The sequence below is a fragment of the Stylophora pistillata genome, chromosome 5, assembly GCF_964205215.1.
Source record: "Stylophora pistillata chromosome 5, jaStyPist1.2, whole genome shotgun sequence".
In the NCBI taxonomy this organism is placed as follows: Eukaryota; Metazoa; Cnidaria; class Anthozoa; order Scleractinia; family Pocilloporidae; genus Stylophora; species Stylophora pistillata.
Genome location: NC_142523.1, coordinates 4,686,568 through 4,704,481, shown reverse-complemented (window position 1 = coordinate 4,704,481; position 17,914 = coordinate 4,686,568). Strand labels below are relative to the sequence as shown.

The 17,914-nt window shown below is 38.7% G+C and overlaps 2 protein-coding genes and 1 pseudogene across 4 annotated transcripts; 1 reads left to right on the top strand and 2 right to left on the bottom strand.

Moving 5' to 3' along the window:
• Positions 1–26: 26 nt before the first annotated feature.
• LOC148729928 (uncharacterized) lies at positions 27–2,288 on the bottom strand. The gene has a single exon (XM_088761399.1). It carries the CDS (start codon positions 1,711–1,713, stop codon positions 643–645), a length of 1,071 nt encoding a protein of 356 aa, XP_088617525.1. The 5' UTR covers positions 1,714–2,288; the 3' UTR covers positions 27–642.
• Positions 2,289–4,748: 2,460 nt separating this feature from the next.
• LOC111332932 (uncharacterized) lies at positions 4,749–11,948 on the top strand. 3 transcript variants are annotated; one of them, XM_088761410.1, is made up of 7 exons: positions 4,749–6,201; positions 6,446–6,514; positions 7,225–7,290; positions 7,724–7,982; positions 9,274–9,358; positions 10,289–10,351; positions 11,234–11,306. In XM_088761410.1, the coding sequence occupies exons 1-4, from the start codon at positions 6,125–6,127 to the stop codon at positions 7,836–7,838; spliced, it is 327 nt and encodes a 108-aa protein (XP_088617536.1). In that variant the 5' UTR covers positions 4,749–6,124; the 3' UTR covers positions 7,839–7,982; positions 9,274–9,358; positions 10,289–10,351; positions 11,234–11,306. The 3 variants fall into 3 exon arrangements, with proteins under 3 accessions (XP_088617536.1, XP_088617538.1, XP_088617537.1); XM_088761412.1 differs by lacking the exons at positions 7,724–7,982; positions 9,274–9,358 and adding an exon at positions 11,812–11,948 and having other exon boundaries at positions 11,234–11,338; XM_088761411.1 differs by lacking the exons at positions 9,274–9,358; positions 10,289–10,351; positions 11,234–11,306 and having other exon boundaries at positions 7,724–8,192.
• A 2,507-nt stretch (positions 11,949–14,455) lies between these two features.
• LOC148729927 (E3 ubiquitin-protein ligase TRIM71-like) lies at positions 14,456–17,914 on the bottom strand (annotated as a pseudogene).

Sequence of the window (17,914 nt, the reverse complement as noted above, 5' to 3'; positions counted from 1 at the left end):
TGGCACTAGGGTTTAGGTTTGGTCTCAGTTCCCTACCTTTGTCGGCCAAGATGGCTTCCTGAACAGTGATAAATTTTAAATGCTGTTTATTGAATGCTTCGCCTTTGATTGACTTACAATGAATACTTAAGTTTATTTAATGAGAGTGGGCTAAACTTCAGAATACCCGGCCACTGAAAAATCATTCATCAAATCCTGCTACCGCAGTACCGCAGTCGACATACTTTACATACTTTACCTAATATCTGCATTATATTAAATATCGTACTTAGTATCTGCATTTATTTCCGGATATTTTGAAACACTCATTCCCTCAACAATTACAATTGCTTTCAAAACATCATAAAACACAACAAATTCTTCATTTCTTAACTTGGCCGGTAAACCTCTATTAACCTTTCATTTGGCTCACTCCCGAGGGTGACCGCCTAATAGAGCTTTGCCTTCACTTTCAATAATAACAAGAACCATTCCACGTTCTTTGAAAAAGCGATGGAGAATTAATCATACATATTTTGTAGCTTAATCATACATTTATATCAATAATAACAAGAAGCATTCTACGTTCTTTGAGAAAGCGATGGAGAATTAATTATACATATTTCTTCGCTTCATCATACATTCTTAACACGCTTTTAAAAGTTAAAGCTTTTCTGTAGTAATATCATAAACTTTCTTTACATCTTTTAAAAATACACTAAACAAATCATCATTGCGGTGCATGTACCTCCACATAAATTCAGCCAAATATGTGGAGAAAAGATGCTTTCGAACGCCAAACATTGGTAGTTTACACTTTGCATGCCTCCAATGACCTTCAATTTTATTGGTATGGTCACCTTCTTTGTTCACAAATTCTACCGAATGATTAACTGTTCGATGTTCATAACCATGTTTCTCAAGTGTAGAGTACGCTTTCCAGCAATCAGAAACAATGATAGTTCCAGGTTCAATCCATTTTTGGATAATGGGCAGTAGTGTTTGTTCGTCCCGTTTTTCAACTGCCACGACGAAACATTTCCTGCTGCCTTCCTTGATTCCTCCAAAGACCCACTGGCCTTCGACGTGATGACCTCGGTGGTATTTCCTCTTGCCAAATTTACTCTCGTCGATCTGTACCACTTTTCCTTTTCCGCCCAGTTTTTCACCGTTTTCAAGTAGAATTATTTCGCAAACTTCGCGACAGAAGCTGTCCCAGTCCACCCCAGTGCTTTCCGCAAGTCCTACTTCATGTTTTATTTGCGCCTGATCAAGATCCTGGCACCACCAGTATGTCAACTTCAAAATTTCTTCTAAAGTCATATTGCTCTTCTCGAACCAGCTTCCTTTCCTAATCGAAACTTCTGCCTTGTGTCTTTTACCGTTAACTTGCTTTCTGCATTCCCACTTCAAACCATCCGATCGATCCTCGCACCTCGTCAAACTCATTTCTCCAGCACACATCGGACACGAACGTCCCTTCGCCATAAGCCCTTCATCCATTAACCAGTACACCAGCATTTCTTTGTCCTGCATTTGCGCTACCAGGTTGTCGTATCGCCACTTCTTGTGTTCACAGTTGCGACCATAACTCCCTTTAAGAGACATTCCACATTGCGTAGCACGTTCCTCTTTCCCTGTTTCTAATGTTGTGGTTTCACTACAAGCACTGGTTTTTGAACTTTTCAGCCCACGTTTCGATCCTATTGCAACTTGTATTCCTTTATCTTCCATACTTCAATTTATATTAAGCAAAGAAAGATAACTTCCCAGGTTCGGAGACCATTAACCTTCCTAAAGCACGCCGCCCTTTCCAATTAACAAAATCTCCCCTCAATGAAAAAATCCCGCACCAAATAACTTCTTTCAAACCATACAATACTATGAACTTTACTAACAATGGCGGCTCGCACCTTTACATCCCGGTTTCAATCAGCTCTATCACAACTTCCCTTTTACTTGCGTTTGATAGGGCAGTCAATTATCTCATAAGCGGCAAAAATAACTTATTTCAAACCATACAAAACTATGAAGTTCACTAACAGTGGCGGCTCGCACCTTTACATCCCGCTTTCAATCAGTTCTATCTCAACTTCCCTATTACTTGCGTTTGATAGGGCAGTCAATTATCTCATAAGCGGCAAAAATAACTTATTTTAAACCATACAATACAATGAAGTTCACTAACAAAGGCGGGCCGCACCTTTACATCTCGGTTTCAATCATTTATATCACAACTTTCCTATTCCTTGCGGTCCGCACTGCTCCCTAGGGGCTATTCCCTTCTCAATCCATGCTAATTTCAGTATATTATACTCGTTCTGGCCTTCCTAATTTCAGTAGATTATAATCGTTCTGGCCTTCAACATCAAAATGTACGCTGTATCCAAACTCAACAAACAGCACGAACAGACATGGATCAACCTTCAGAAAAGGTTGAATTCGTTCCAGTTCCCGTACCACAAGCTATTTCCCAACGAAGATGTTTATCAATTTGTGAAGAATAAGGCCGTCTCCGTCGGAAGCTGCGAAGGATATTTTATTCCTTCGCTGCTAACAACTACAGGCTTCATACTGGCATCCAACAACGCACAAGTTAACATCACCACACACAAGCAACCATTAAACATATTTTCTATATTTGTGGGATACCCCGGAACGGGTAAGTTCAATTGGAATCTTTTTCACTTGCACTTTTACTTCTCGTAGTACCCTTGCTCTCTGCACGCCAATAGGTTTTCATCACTAAATCTTGCTGTAGGTTCAATTAAATTCTAAAAGACCTTCTATTATGAGGCTATCAAATTTTTGTTACTTTTGTCTCCTAAAGGAAAATCTTCTGCTATCCAGTATGCAGCCCAGGATCCACTGGAAAATCTAGGCTTAACCGAAGCCATAATAAGCAAAACCACCTCGTCGGGACTGGTAAAACTTCTTGCGAAGAAGAAGAAAGGAATGATTCTCTCTCCAGAGATCTTCGACATATTAAACAAGCTTCTTAAGTCCGATGAAGACAATGCTACCGGAGATATCCAGCTTCTCTGCAAATTATTTTCGGGCGAGCGCTGCTCATATCACTTCTCTACAGAGGAAAGCAGATTGATCCTTCCAAATACGCCCTTCTGTCTCCTTGGTTCCACGCAACTGGTAAATGCTGCCAAACTGATCGCACGCATGGATCAAGGACACGGCCTAGTGGATAGAATCCTTCTTGCCACTCCCCTTGCCTTTCGTCCAACTCTTACTGAAATGGAGGCAGCCACCGATTATTTATCCACCGAGGTGGTAAGTGACTTCTCTGAAATGTTCGAGAATATAAATGGAATTGACGAAAACGTTGAATTCGTCTTCGACGAAGGAGGGAAGGAGCTACTCAGGGAGAAAATGGACGAGTTCGTAGCTGAGGTCAATGAAGCCATCAGAAATGGGAAAGTGCCACCCAAATCAAAGACGCCAGAACTTATTCCGAGAATAGCTTGCGCTCTACATGTCTTTAATCACGCCCTGGAAGAACTATTGGCCGGTGTACCCTCGTCACAGCCTGATACAACGATATCCAAAACAACACTAGAAAATGCAGCATCTTTCGTGAATCACCTCGAGAAACAGAAGGAAATACTCTGTCAGGTTAGCAATCATAACAACAAAAACTTGCATTTTTCTTTAATTACCTTTATTTTGCGCACATTCCAATTATTATTATTAGAAACTCGGCCTTGTCCTATTGAAAATCCGCTTATTTCATTTTAACTATAAATGTATTCTATTCGCCGATAGAAAATGATGACGTGCGCAAAGCTCTTTGAATGATTTATCCACATCTTAGAGAGCTTTGCACTTGAGTTTAGACAGTGGCAGTAATTTTCCGTAGTTTTCCATTACACCGTTTAGCGAATGTTTTTCAAACACGTGCTTCTTCAATATCTCAGGCAATTTGAAGTAAAAGAAAATGAATCATTACTTGGTTGCGAATTTTTTTCCGCGCTTTTTCTGTTTTTTTTTTTTTTTTTTGTCATTGGCCAATGTGATACGATTAGTTTTTTTTTTCTAAACTAATTTTAAAACTACTCTGCTACGTTACCTGAGTCAATCACGAACTAAATAACTATCAGCACAGGTAATCCAGGCTCACTTTTTGCGTCACGTACGCATGTTTAAATAGAGAGAACATATGGGGAGAAGTTTAGTTCTTGAAATTCACTTGAACATGGAAATATACATCCATGAAACTTAACATGTGGCGATTATTTTTTCTCCCTAATATGTACAGTAAGTTTAGGTATAATAATCTTCTTAATCCTTTCCTTCAAAGTAGGGAGCAATTTCCATACCTAAACTTCGCCCTATATGTTCTCTCTATTTAAAATTGTTTACGTGACTAAAATAGTTAGCCTGGGTCACCTCTATATTACCAGAAATGCAGTAATGTTTTTCCGACTATTGTAATGGATAACTCATTGATAAGAGGTGAAGACTAACTTTCTCTAGTTGACTTGCATTGTTTTAAATTAGTTTCTTCTCCTTTTTCAGTTTATTAAAGAAGTCACAAACGCAGCTTGTGATAAAAGCATCGATCAGCCCACCACAAAAACGATCAGGGACAACTTCTTAATGACCCAAGGCCCTGTGGTATCTTATCGTTCCTTCAAACATGGCAAAAGATCAGCGCGTGCAATCGCCGAAAGTGAATTTAACACCGCTACAGAATCATTAATGCAAGATGGCTTTGGAAGAATTGTGGAATTTAGAATACCTAGAGAAAAAAGCACCTGCAAGGTATTTGTGAAAAGCAAGCCAAACCCTTGGCCGAACTGTACGGATGTCAGTCTAAACGAATTTGAAAATGCCTTGGCCAAGCCTCTACATAATGATATTACAGTTCCAATGAGAAAATATCTTCAGGACAATAATCACATCTCGAAATAGCAACATATAAATAAAATCCATTTCTATAGGACAAGCAGAAATAAGTTAAGAAAAACAAAAACCTTCATGGCAATAAATTTAGATTTCCTTTTCAAGATTAATGTTTCAAAAACCATTTCATTGAATGGAAACGTTTTCGCTTTTAACATTGGAATTTAATACCTGCTTTTGAAAAATAACATTTCAGTAAAAGTAACTTTTCTTACATTCTAAGTATAGTTTTCATTCTATGTTTGTATTTCACTGTATTTTTAAAACAGGTATGTAAAGTTAATAAGCTTCCATCGAGTTTAGGAATTTACGCGGCCGTAGCACTTTATTCTAGTGCTTAGCTCATTGCTTATTAATCGAGTTGCTTATTCAAGAAATGCCAAAAACACTTCAAACTAGGTTTTGGTTTAGGGTTAGGGTTAGGCTTAGGGTTAGGGTTAGAGCTCACTTTATTACTTATTAAAGGACTGCGGACCGCGGTAACAGTTCAGTTTAACACCTAGTTTAATACTTATTTATCCACGGCGGGAGTGCGGACCGCGGTAGCACGTCGCTTGAAAAGTTAGTTAATACGTATTCATCGACTGCGGGACTGCGGACCGCGGTAGCACTTGAGTTTAAAAGTTAAATATCTACATATTCATCTACTACGGTAGTGCGCATAGCGGTAGCACTTCATTTGAACGCTTCATTTCATACATATTCATCCACTTCGGTACTGCGGACCGCGGTAGCAGTTCTGTTTAAACATTAGTTTACTATTTATTCATCCACTGCGGGACTGCGGACTGCGGTAGCACTTGTTTTTAAAAATTACCTTACTAGTTATTTATCCACTTCGTTACTGCGGACCGCGGTAGCAGTTCAGTTTAAACATTACTTTACTATTTATTCATCCACTGCGGGACTGCGGACTGCGGTAGCACTTGTGTTATAAATTAGTTTAATACTTATTCATCGACATCGGTGGGTTTGTCAGCGGTAGCACTTTATTCTTTCTCTTCGCAAATATATTTTATTTCTTGGTCCAGCGCGGACTGCGGACCACGGTAGCACTCGATTTATGAAGGGCGTGAGTGGCCGGGTATTCTGAAGTTGCTCCGAAGAGTGTTATTTCCAATTGTTGTTTTTTCGCCTGATTCCAAGATGTACAGTTAACAATGCTCGAAAATTACCTAGTTCATTTCCTGACAACAAAAACACGTGAGGACAATATTTAAGAAGCAAGATGTCTGTAAAAGGTGACGAAGATCTTTCAAAACGTAAACTATGGGAGAGATTGAAGGAACCCTTCTACAAAGAAAGGTTTGAAAAGTGTAAAAAATGTAAAATGTTCTCACCACAAGATCTACCATGTTGTCGTGCACTTGGAAAACACGCTAGCGGTATGTTTTCTTGAAGACTGCGTTAATTAGCCCCTGAAAGCTTGACATCCTTGATTTAAGTCGAAAAGTAACCACTTTTACCGCTGTTCAGCTTTTGAGTGTTTTTCTCTTTTTGTGGTATGATTTACTCAAGCTTTAAGGCATTTTGTTTAATTAACTACCAGAATGTTGGAGAATGGTAAATCTGAAGAAGTAACTCGTTGGCAGAGAGTAGAAGCATTATTTGAAATCAGGTGCGTACGATAGAGACCATCACTAATATCATGTTTCCCCCCTTTCCCAACCCCCCACCCCCACCTGGGGTCATTTTCCGCGGTTCCATGTTTTAGGATTTGGGGTCATTTTCCAGCCATTCTGCCATTCCACTGTTCTGACTTTTAGGATCGCCCTTCTAATAAAAGAGTTGGTTTTAAAAATTCACTCCATTGTTAGAATAAATCTGCTGGATAATTCTGTAGGATTCTTCTGCTGGACAATTCTGGCAGATTTTTCTGTTGGATAATTCTTCTGGATTATTCTGCTGAATTATTCTTCTGGATTATTCTTCTGGATTATTCTTCTGGATTATTCTTCTGGATTATTCTTCTGGATTATTCTTCTGGATTATTCTTCTGGATTATTCTTCTGGATTATTCTTCTGGATCATTATTTTGGAATATTCTTCTGGAGAAGGATGTGATGAGATGGAATAATAGATTTTGAAATCTATTGATTTTATAAATTAGTTTTTGGTTTCTCAGTACAATAAAATGTAGGTTGCTAACAACTCATTGCACACACAGAATGTCAATCTTTTCATCAATAATGTTATGCTGAAAATACATTCATTTGGTAACAATTCTGAAATGAGCTCTTCATCATACATTTCATGAAACTGCAGTAGACACATGATTTTCATATATTCAAATTCGTTGATGAGTTGTATTTATGTTTTGTTCTTTAGACAGAGTGATGAGCATCTTGATAAAGATGGGTGGCATAAATTCTTGAAAGCATTTTTTAAATTAAGGTAGGACGGACTTTTTACATATTACAAAAAGCCATGGCAGTAAAACTGCCACAAACGTGTTGATATCCATATAATTGTTAATAATGAATACTTTGGATCAATAGTACACTGGTACATTTTGAAAAACCTTTGCTCTGCAATGAACACTTTTGTTTACCTTTTAACTCCCAAGATTTCATGGGCAATTCTCCTTACCCTCTGCCAGACAATTCTGATGATGTTGCTTTGGAGAATTTGATACTGGATTATCTAATAATCCCCCAAACTGACATTTTTCTTTATTCTCACCACTTGTCTGCTTTATGTTGATGTTGTAAGGAGAAACTCTGTCTTGGTCACTCATTAAAATTCAAGGGTTAAAGGAAAGGTAATTCCCTCACATACATAAAGTTTAAAGAGCTTGGAGATCTGTACAACATTTTTCCCTCAACAGAGGCTATGAAAAGGGACTTTGTCCAGAGATGGAACAAATAAGAACAGTCATGTTTACAACAATTGTTTTTGGCTTTTGTCTTTGGTGGTCGGTTTGGTTATCGAATTGTAGATGACAGCTTTCGATGACACAACCAGTTGACTGTGTATGAATCTGTAATGCATGCTCAGCGTTGCTATCATGCATCTGTAGTTGTGGGATTTGTTAAGTATGGATGGCACTGGGGATGGAGAGCTGGTACCTTTGTGGGTGTTTAGAGGTGGGTGGTGTGCGAGATGCAGTGACCTTAAAGTCAACGCACTAGACTCTGCAATGAGAGGTATTAGTTTGAGACTTGGCCAAGCGATTATGCTGTATTATTACAGAGACACTTTACTTTTACAGTGCTTCTCTACACCCAGGAGAATAAAGGGGTAGGGGCTAACTGTCAGGGAACCCTGACAAAATGCTGCAGGTTAATTAAACTAGGATGGACTGGCATCCCTTCCAGGTTTGAGTAGCAATACTATTAGTGGCTTAATGCTATGGAGGACCACTTAACTCAAGTAAACACTTTATTTCTAAAATTTCTAAAGTCAAGAATGGATATTCAGAAGACTTGTGGTTAGTTCATTGGACTCAGATTTGAGAGGTCTAAATTGCAACCCATACCAAACCATTGTGGTGTGTTCCTTGGAAAGATCATGTACCTCTGTGTGCCTCAAGAGTTCAAACAGGTTGCAGAAAACTGTTAGGAGGGGTCTACCTGCATGCATCCCATCCAGGGGGGAGGAGTAGCACTCATTAGCACTTCTTGCTGTAGAAACAGTTTTAAGTTCTAATGGTGTAAGTTAGTGGGTTCAAGAGCAGACTTGACCTTTCTGTTGATAATTATAACATAACCAAAGTAAAGCGCGGGCTCTGATTGGTCAATTTAGCGTCCCCCATTTGCCCATGGGTGTACACTGCTGATGTGAGCAAATGCAAAGACTATTTTTCCGCGCGCGCTTGTTTTTTCTGGTCACGTAAGATTTGTAAAATAAAAGGGAACTCTTTAGCTACAATGTATCAATATTATGTTATAAAACAAATGGTAAACACCACAGCGTGCACTATTGAGTTATGGATGCACTTGGGAGGTTTGCTAAGCACTCAAGGAGCTAGAGTCGTTCTCGGCTATTGCCTCGAGTGACTCTTACGCTTCTTTCATGCTTAGCAACCTCCCCCGTGCATCCATAACTCAATAGTGTACGCTGTGGTGTTTACCATTTGTTAATTATTATCACAATTCTAAGAGCAATATGCAGTTGATTTTCAAAGAAAATATGAGATGATAATGGTGTCACTTCACTTGAATCTTCTTGAATTGATTAGAGAGACCTTGGACCGCCCACACCCAACCTCCCCTGAGACAAATTCAAAATTACAAAAATAATCAAAATCACAAGGTGGTCCCTAATAGATAGTTCTATTCTAATATTTAAAGAAATAAAATGTTTCAGGTTTAGTTAAAATGAAAAAATATATAAATTATACTTTTTTTACATTTAAATGTCGCTTTCTTATGGTAGCACTGGAGGCTTATTGCAACAGACATGATGCACTGAATTTTATGGCCAGTGGAGGCAAGTCCAGAGATTGAAAACACTCTATTTGGTACATACACAATACTTAGTTTGTAAAATTTCTTTTCTCAGAATAAAAAGTCATAATTCGATTAAATCGGTAATGAAAACATTTTGTCACTTTTAAAGCAGATTATCAATCAGGTTAATTAATTTGCCACATGATAACATTTTGCTTTGAACATAACAGCCTCAATAGGTGTTCTGCATAACATCTTTTCTGGGAGGCATAAAATGGCTGTTGGGACAGCATTTGATGGTGATTTAAGGTTGGCAAGTTTTGTTGAAGAGAAAATGAACTGACTGTAGTACTTAACATGATACAGACAATAGAACAAAGTATTTAGAAAAGTTTTATTATTTTTGCCTTGACAAAAACTGTGCATCCCTAAGAGTGACTAACATTTATTATCTCCTTACACTGTCCCCCCCCCCCTGAATCACACATTGAGGTCAGGAGAATAAAGGAAATGATCACCAACTAAAGAAGCTCTTGACTGTTAAACAAATTCTCCTTGTCAGCACCTTAAGAAATGTATGAAGAACACTATGGAGAATATGCATACTGATATTAGGGTGCAGAGGTTTAAGAATACAACTTATTATATAGCTCCACCCCCTTCCTTTCCTTCTTCTCCATGATGTACATTAATTGAATTAGGATGATTCGCGCAAAAAGAGAAGGAAAAAGGCAAAACAATACACCTGTTCAGGGAACTATGCAGGGAAACGCAAAACGAACTTGACCAATATCCAACCATCGTGATCACACGCTTGGTCAACAATACAAAAGATAGGGAGCCTATAGCGATGCTTGACTGCAGAACTTGGAGTCAATCTCTAATAAATTTAACATTTTAAGCCAACATGCACCCAGGGTCAATATAAGAGAGTTTTCTAACCATCACATTATTCTTCTTATTCTTGTTTTCATGTTGTTTCATCTCACTTTTATTCCCAGCCGTGTCATGATTGTATGGCTGTGGGATACAAGCGCTGTGACAAGTGTTGTGGACGTGGAAGGGTACGTTGAGATGCGATGCTAAAATATTTTGAACCATATTCTTTCTAATGAAACCGAACAAAGCTATTTGTTTGGTCACGAACGTGGAGGAAACCAAAAACATCCGAGTCCCCGCACAAGGAATCGAAATCTAGATTTTAGATTTCGAAATTCCTAGGGTTTGCGTTCCGGTGACCATCCGAGCTCGAAACCCGAAAATCAGGAAGACTTTGCGAAATGCAAAGGTTTGGGACTTGATTCCTTTTGAAATCCGAAGATCTGGAATTTGATTCCTCGAAAAATCAGATTAGTTGCCCGCTGAACTAATAGTTGATTCGTAAGGAACTGAAATATTTAAGCAAGAACTACCAGGGGTGAGTTTTTCTCTTTTCTTACCAATAGACTCTTCGTCTGACATAAACATTGTGCGCTATTCGATTGAGTTTTCAAACCGAAAGCAGTAATCATAACAGCCAATCAGAATGAAGGAAATATCACAAGCAGCCAATCAGAACCTAAGATAAAAACAACAAATTTGTCTGAGGCGCGGGAAAACGCAAGTGACCAGATTTGTAAATGCAACAGCAAAGTTAGCAAAAGGGAGATGTGACAAAGAGCTTTGGGGAGATTGAAGAACGAGAAAACTACCTGAATCGTGAGCCAATGAGAAATCAAAGTAAAAACAGGCAAACCGCCTAAAGCGCGGGAAAATGCAGACGAACAGGTCGTGACTGGTTTTAGTTTTGCATCCGATTGGTTTAGTAGTGCGAGTTTTTTTTTTTTGTACCAATCACAGAGAAGAGTAAAGCAAAATTAATACGATCCTGGATTACTCATGACTTTATCTCTTTCGCCTTCTCGTTCTTACTAAACTACACCATGTTCTCTGTGATTCTCATTAAGGTGTAGCCCATTAAGACCTTTTTTGACCAGCAAGTAAACATGGGCTTGAAGAGGCTGGTAGACGAACACAACATCAATTGGCCTGCCAAGAGCATTTTTATGCAGGTAGATAGATCTTTAATCAGAAAATTTATTAAATCAGGCGTTGCCGAAACTTCAAATCGACATAATCTGTAACTTTTTTACCACAATCTATTCCGAAACTCTGCCAGTTTTTTACAAAGCCAAAAAAAACCTTCTTCTCTACTCCAAAACATGTGCTTTTTCATCCGGGTTACAAGTTTCTCATTTCACAACTCATGTAATATCAAAGTAAATGTCCAATCCATAAAAAGAGAACAAACATCAGGTCACATCAATAACTCTAATCCGCCATCTTTGGGTTAACAAATAGTAACACATCTCAGCAAAATAAATCGCAAATACACGTGGAATACGCTTACAACAGTAATAACAGTAGTAAATTATTTAAAGGAAAGATTCTTGCTGCCGTTCACTCTGTGTGGTTTGTACAACTTTTCTTAGCGTCCCAACATTCGCGCCCCACTAATTAGCTATGGACATGTCTTTGTTTTCAGCGCCAACAGCTGCGAGCATTACCCGTGTCTGAAGTTGCCCACCAGTGGAAGGAGCAATCAAGTCGCTTCTGGGTCTACGGTCATGATCACAAAGTGTATACTCCAGACTACCCCCACAGAAGTGCTGCTGCGGCTGCAGTATTTTGTAGAGCTGCTCTCCGAATAAGCAGTCAGTAACCCCGAACTACCTGATGCTTTCGGGACTTGAAGTTATAAAAGAAACAAGGTTTAGGGCATGGCCGCGTTTTACGAAAACGAAAAGAAAAAAACTGGCCATTATTTATCTTTGGAAAGGATTTTAGTTTTCACAGAACAGTCGGAAGCGCATTTAGCATTAGCGTGTTGCATTGCAAACTCTCAAGGGTGCGCTGAAAGAACTTCCGGTTGGCCTGGATCTCTCAGGGGTGAAACACTACTTCCGGCTTGTAAATAAAGCTATTTATATACTATTTAAAACCGAGCAGCAGTGTTTTTAGACTCGATAAAACACGTGCTGCGAGTTTTTTAAATAGCTTCAAAGACTCGTGCCTCTCTAGGGATTTTTCCAAACGTTATATGAATGCATTAAATAGCTTCAAAAAGCCGTGCCTCTCAAGGGATTTTTCTAAACGTGATTTGAATGTATTAAAAGTTAATTACATAAAGAGGGGAAAAGTGCTCCTTGTTCGGCTGCTGTTATAGTGCCATTAATGTCAAAAAATGTTTTTCGCTCTTCTAATTCTACATTTCACCAAATGAACTTCTGCGAAAAAAATTTTCGATTTGGATAAAAGGCAACTTTTTTATAAGTTTTTGGTCCACCATTCGCACCAGTCTTCATAGGTTTAAAGTGAGTCGTGACGTAGGTTCAGGAACACGTGATTTTAGGTTGTGACTTATCTGACTTGAAAACAAGTGGGAATTTGCTACAGAGTGGTCACAATATCGTAAGCTCACAATATCGTAAACGACCCGCACTCGACCAGTGTATTTATATGCACTTTAAGGTCAAGTGAGGTTCCTGAACTTACGTCGCAGACATCAGTCACGTGGTCATTTTGAGCACGGTATTCTTGTGATCAGCGGCAGGGGTTGACCGCAAGAAAATGCAATTTTCAACTTTTTAAAAATTCGTAAAAAATCGCGTTTTATCCAAATCCAAAAAAATTTTTCACCGAAGTTTATTTGGTGAAATGTAGAATTAGATGAGTGAAAAACGTTTTTTGACATTAAGGGCGCTTTAAGGTCGGCACACACGAGGGGACCAGTCCCTGCGACTAGTCCCACCGACCAGTTTCATGCGACTAGTCCCTTCGTGTGAACTACACATCTCTGTGGTCGCAGGGACCAAAATTTGGTCCCTGCGACTGGTCGCATGAAACAAATGTTTGTCCCTTCGTGTGAACTGTTTGTGCGACGAGTCCCTGCGACTAAACGGTAAATAAGCCAATCACGGTCAGTATGATGCGTGACTTCCGGTATTTGTAAACATTGCAGTTTCTAATGATGAATTTTCCCTGACTTCTAGATTTCTACAACTGAAGAATAAAAAACTATTTCTAGTTTTGTAAACATATACAGATGTCTTGGAGCCGTTTTGATGGAATTTTTACCCTATTTGACTGTGTCTGTTAAAAATAAAATAAAAAAAACAAAAACGGAGCACGTAAAAGCATGAATAATCCGACTGAATAAGTGTAGTTCGTTTGCGCTGATGTTTAATAGTGCTACAATGAAAAGTTACCAAATTTTAATTGTTTTCGTGTAACGCCCCAGACTAAGAAACATCTTTTGCCTCTTAATTTTCCTATGTTCATGTGCAATTGAGTGCCCTCGTATGAACACCTTAAGGGACTAGTCCCTGCTACCGGTCCCCTCGTGTAACCCCTTCAAAGACTTGTCGCCGGGACTAGTCGCAGGGACTTGTCCCCTCGTGTGTGCCGACCTTTAAAGTTCAGTAAGCTTTTCCTTGAAATGCCGCCTAAACGCGTGTTTCGAGAACCAAAAAATGCGATGGAAGAGAAAGATTACTTGGATAGTTGTGTTCCAAGGGCTACTCAGTATGCCACAAAGTGGGCTTAAAAAAGTTTTGACGAGTGGCAAAGTTCAAGAAGAATTCAAGACGCCAACTTAGAGGAAATAGGATTTAGAGTTAAAGTTGAGAGTATTCAAAACTGCACAACTAATTTTGTGAACAATGGGAAATTGTAAAAGAACGAATTTCTGTTCTAATAAGAAATTATCCGGAAAATAAACTTTGTTGTTTACTGCGGTTAATGTTTTTGTATGCTGCCTTTTAGGGAATAATTTGGAATTAAAATTAACGGGAAAGATCTCTAGTGATCATAGTAATCATATTTTCATTAATAATTCATTGATGATTTAGTTTTTTAATGAATTGTACCCCGATTTTCCCCGAGACCGAAATCAAAACCCTCTCCGGGCTTTTCAGAATGATTATTCTATACCGGCTTTAAAAGGTTCATACACGTGATCGATTTGCCTCGTGTGATAGGCTAATCAGCTCATGAATTATTAAAGCATTTTTAAATCAGATTATTTTAGCGGGTGAATGTGCAACCTCTTCTAGTAAATTGCTCGTAAATCAGTCAGAAAGTTTCGAATCACTTTTTTGTTTTTATCAAAGACTTAGTATACAGCAAAGTTTATAAACAATCACAACTATTTTATTGACATATTTTTATATTTTGATTATTTACAATTTGATATTGCATATTTATATATGCAATAACAAAATTTTACCAAATTAAGAGTCAAAGAACAGTCTATTCACTCTGCTGGTTTAACTCAGGAATAGGTTCCCAGCTCAGTATGGTGAAAACATTCGAGCAAATAACTATGGCTCTACAATTGCTTTATCTTAGAAGTAACATTACTTGAAGCTGTACCTCTAAACATAATCAATGATCTGGTACAACTGAATTTTGTATTCTTGTCATCGTGTTAGACTTGACATGAAACAAAAGTTTTTAAACTTGTGTAATTATTGACCAAAAAGAGCTTATTGACTTGGCTGACTGACAGATCACACTTAGTGTAACTCTTTAACTCCCAGAAGTGATTAACCTGTAACTTCTTCCTATGATATCCATACATTATCCAGCAAACAGGTAATGAGAATACTAAAACTTATCAGGTAGAAGTTCTTATCTTGATCGAACTCCAAATTCTCGTAACTAATTCACAAAGAAATGTGTAGCAGCCAGAGGGGAGAATTGACCAATCAGATCTTGGGAGTTAAAGCGTTTTAATGCGCAATCTCTGAAATTTGTGATGTGATTGGTTGTTTTGTAGTTCAACTGACCATTCAGAATATTCTTACTGAGAACATACATCACTTGTCCAGAGTAGTTTCATGTTTAAAAGTTGCATCAAATTAATTCAAATCTTTTAAGGCTTACTGATGTTAGTCTATTCAAATATCTGAATGCGATGGTTACCAAAGTCAGACACAAGTATTTGACCATCGCTGAGCACTGCAGCAGAGACAGGAAGATAAAATTCTCCTTTTTTGTGTCCTTCTGATCCAAATTTTGTTATAAACTTTCCACTAAGATCAAATACCTGAACTCTGTGATTAAATCCGTCACAGACCATAAGGTGTCCTGCCTTGTTAACTGATAAACAGTGAGAGTAATTGAACTCCCCATCCCCCTCCCCCTTCTTTCCAAATTTGAACAAAAAATTGCCATTTCTATCAAACACTTTCATACAATGTTCCTCTACGTCTGACACTATGAGATATTTTTCATACTGTATACAGTGAACGGGACAGATTAAAGAAAGTTCACCCCCGAATTTATTTAAATAATGGCCTTTAGGAGAAAACATCTTGATTAATTTGTTCTTTGAATCAGCAATAATTATATTTCCATCGTTCTCTACAGATAAGCCAAGAGGATTCAACAGCTGGTGATCACGATTTCCTTTACCACCAAACTGGCTCAGGTACTCACCCTGCTCACTGAACAACTGAACACGGTGGTTACTACTGTCCGCCACTATAATGTTATTGTTTTTATCAAAAGCTATCCCAGTAGGATTGTTGAACTCTCCGTGTTTATCACCTTTACTACCAAAAGATCTTAAGTAAGTTCCATCGCTACTGAATACCTGAACCCTGTGGTTATCTTTCTCAGTCACTGCAATTTCATCACGTTCATTCACTGCCACTCCCCAGGGTCTGCTTAACATTCCAGGAGACGAGCCTTGTTGTCCAAAAGATAACACGGGTCTGAATTGTCTTGGTGAAACTTCAACCGAGAAAGGACTGCCTCCAGCTTCTTCCCCATTCACTTTGACTACTGCCTGGCATCTTCCGGTTTCTTTGGCAAAATAACTGATTTTGTAGCTACCATCGTGGTTATCTTTCACTCGCACCTCTGTTGCACACTCATGGCCTTCCTGATTTTTTATTTCCGAAGTTACTCGGTCACGCTTTTCGTAGCATTGTTGTCCTTTGGCATTTTTTTTTGTTAAAACAAAGTTCGCTTGAATTCCAATAATCGCTTCAGTGAGTCCTTTTCCTTTAGCAGTCGACTGATCCGCTTTGGACTCAGAGCTAAAAACACGGCCAATTCCTCCATGTATTATTTTCGCCTTTAAGGCTTCGTTTTCCTCAAAGATTAATTGACGCAGACCGTCGAGGTCACGGTCTAGTTGTTCGCGCTCATCATCGACTTCTTTCGGGATGATTGCGTTTATTGCCTTATCTAACTCCGCAAGCTCTGCGCTGGTGCTTCGCTTTAAAAGCGTTTCAAATCTTGTGACTGCTGTTTCGATCATTTTGACTTTCTGTTCCATCTCGACCTTTGCATTCGCAAACGTTCCAGGGATTGTTGCGCCTCATGCTCCGCTTCATTAAAGATTTCCTGTTTCTTGGCTTCAATAACTGCGATCATGCTTTCTGCAAACTGTTGCGCGCTTCTTTTTACTTTGGTAACGTTTGCTTCGATGTTATGAGAACTCTCGTCAAGTTTCAAGATTTTGTTTCTTATCCTTTATGCTTTTGCTTTGTTGGATTCAATAGTGGACATGACTAGCGATTTCTTTTCATTGGCCGCTACTTCTATTAGTACTTTAACATGTCCATCGTGATAGGTTAAAACGCATGAAGAACAAACAGTTTCTTCACATTTCACACAAGAATTTCAACTTTTTCTTTTCGTGGCCTTGTCGTGAACAAAATGCTGGTCGCTTCATGACATCTTCAATGTCTTGGTCCTCAAAATCTTTCAGTGCAAGAGCTCGGTGATCTTTATTTGCTTTGAGTAAGTTATGCACAGTAATGCACTCTTCACACCAGAATGCACAGCACTGAAAACAGTAGAAACTTTTCACTCTACTTTTGTCGCAGTTTGTGCACTTGACTCCGGTGGAACTACACTTTCTTATGGCCAACACATCTAGTAAACTGTTGATGCGAAAGTTAGTAGGCAGATCTTTAAGGTTTCCACCAGGGACTTGACTCTCCTTGCGACACCCAGGACAGGTTATGACATCATGGCGGCCACTGTTTCTTTGAATTCCTGCTAAACAGTGAAGGCAGAAGCTGTGCAAACATGGCAGCTGCTTTGGTTCAGTAAATGTGGTCATGCACACCGGACAAGAAACTTCTTCATGAAGATTGTCAAGTAAGGTTTTGATATCCATGTTTAGCGGCTTGAAAGGAAGGATTTTGCTGCACGTATTAAACACCCCTAATAAAACAGTTGTTGTCTTGCGAATGAAATGCTATAAATATTGATGAATCAGATGCGATGCCTAAAGGCGCATTTGACATACAAGATTTCTGAGAATACTTCTAATTTTATACGGCTTGACCTCGGTAGACAAACATGTTCTCATCAGATGGGGGACAGGTTTTAGGAAGATTGGCTGACCTTTAGTGAGTCTCCAGAATGGCCACGACCAATCGCGAAGTTTAATTGAAGGCGTTTAATAAGAGTGTGATTTTCAGAAAAACTAGACGCTATCGCAGTGCTAACTCGAAATTTTTCAAATAAATAGGCCATTTTTCATTAAAAATACTAACTAATCTTCGTAGCCGGCGGTTTTGTAGGGGGAGCGCCTGATAAAATACATATATCTTATTAGACGTTTT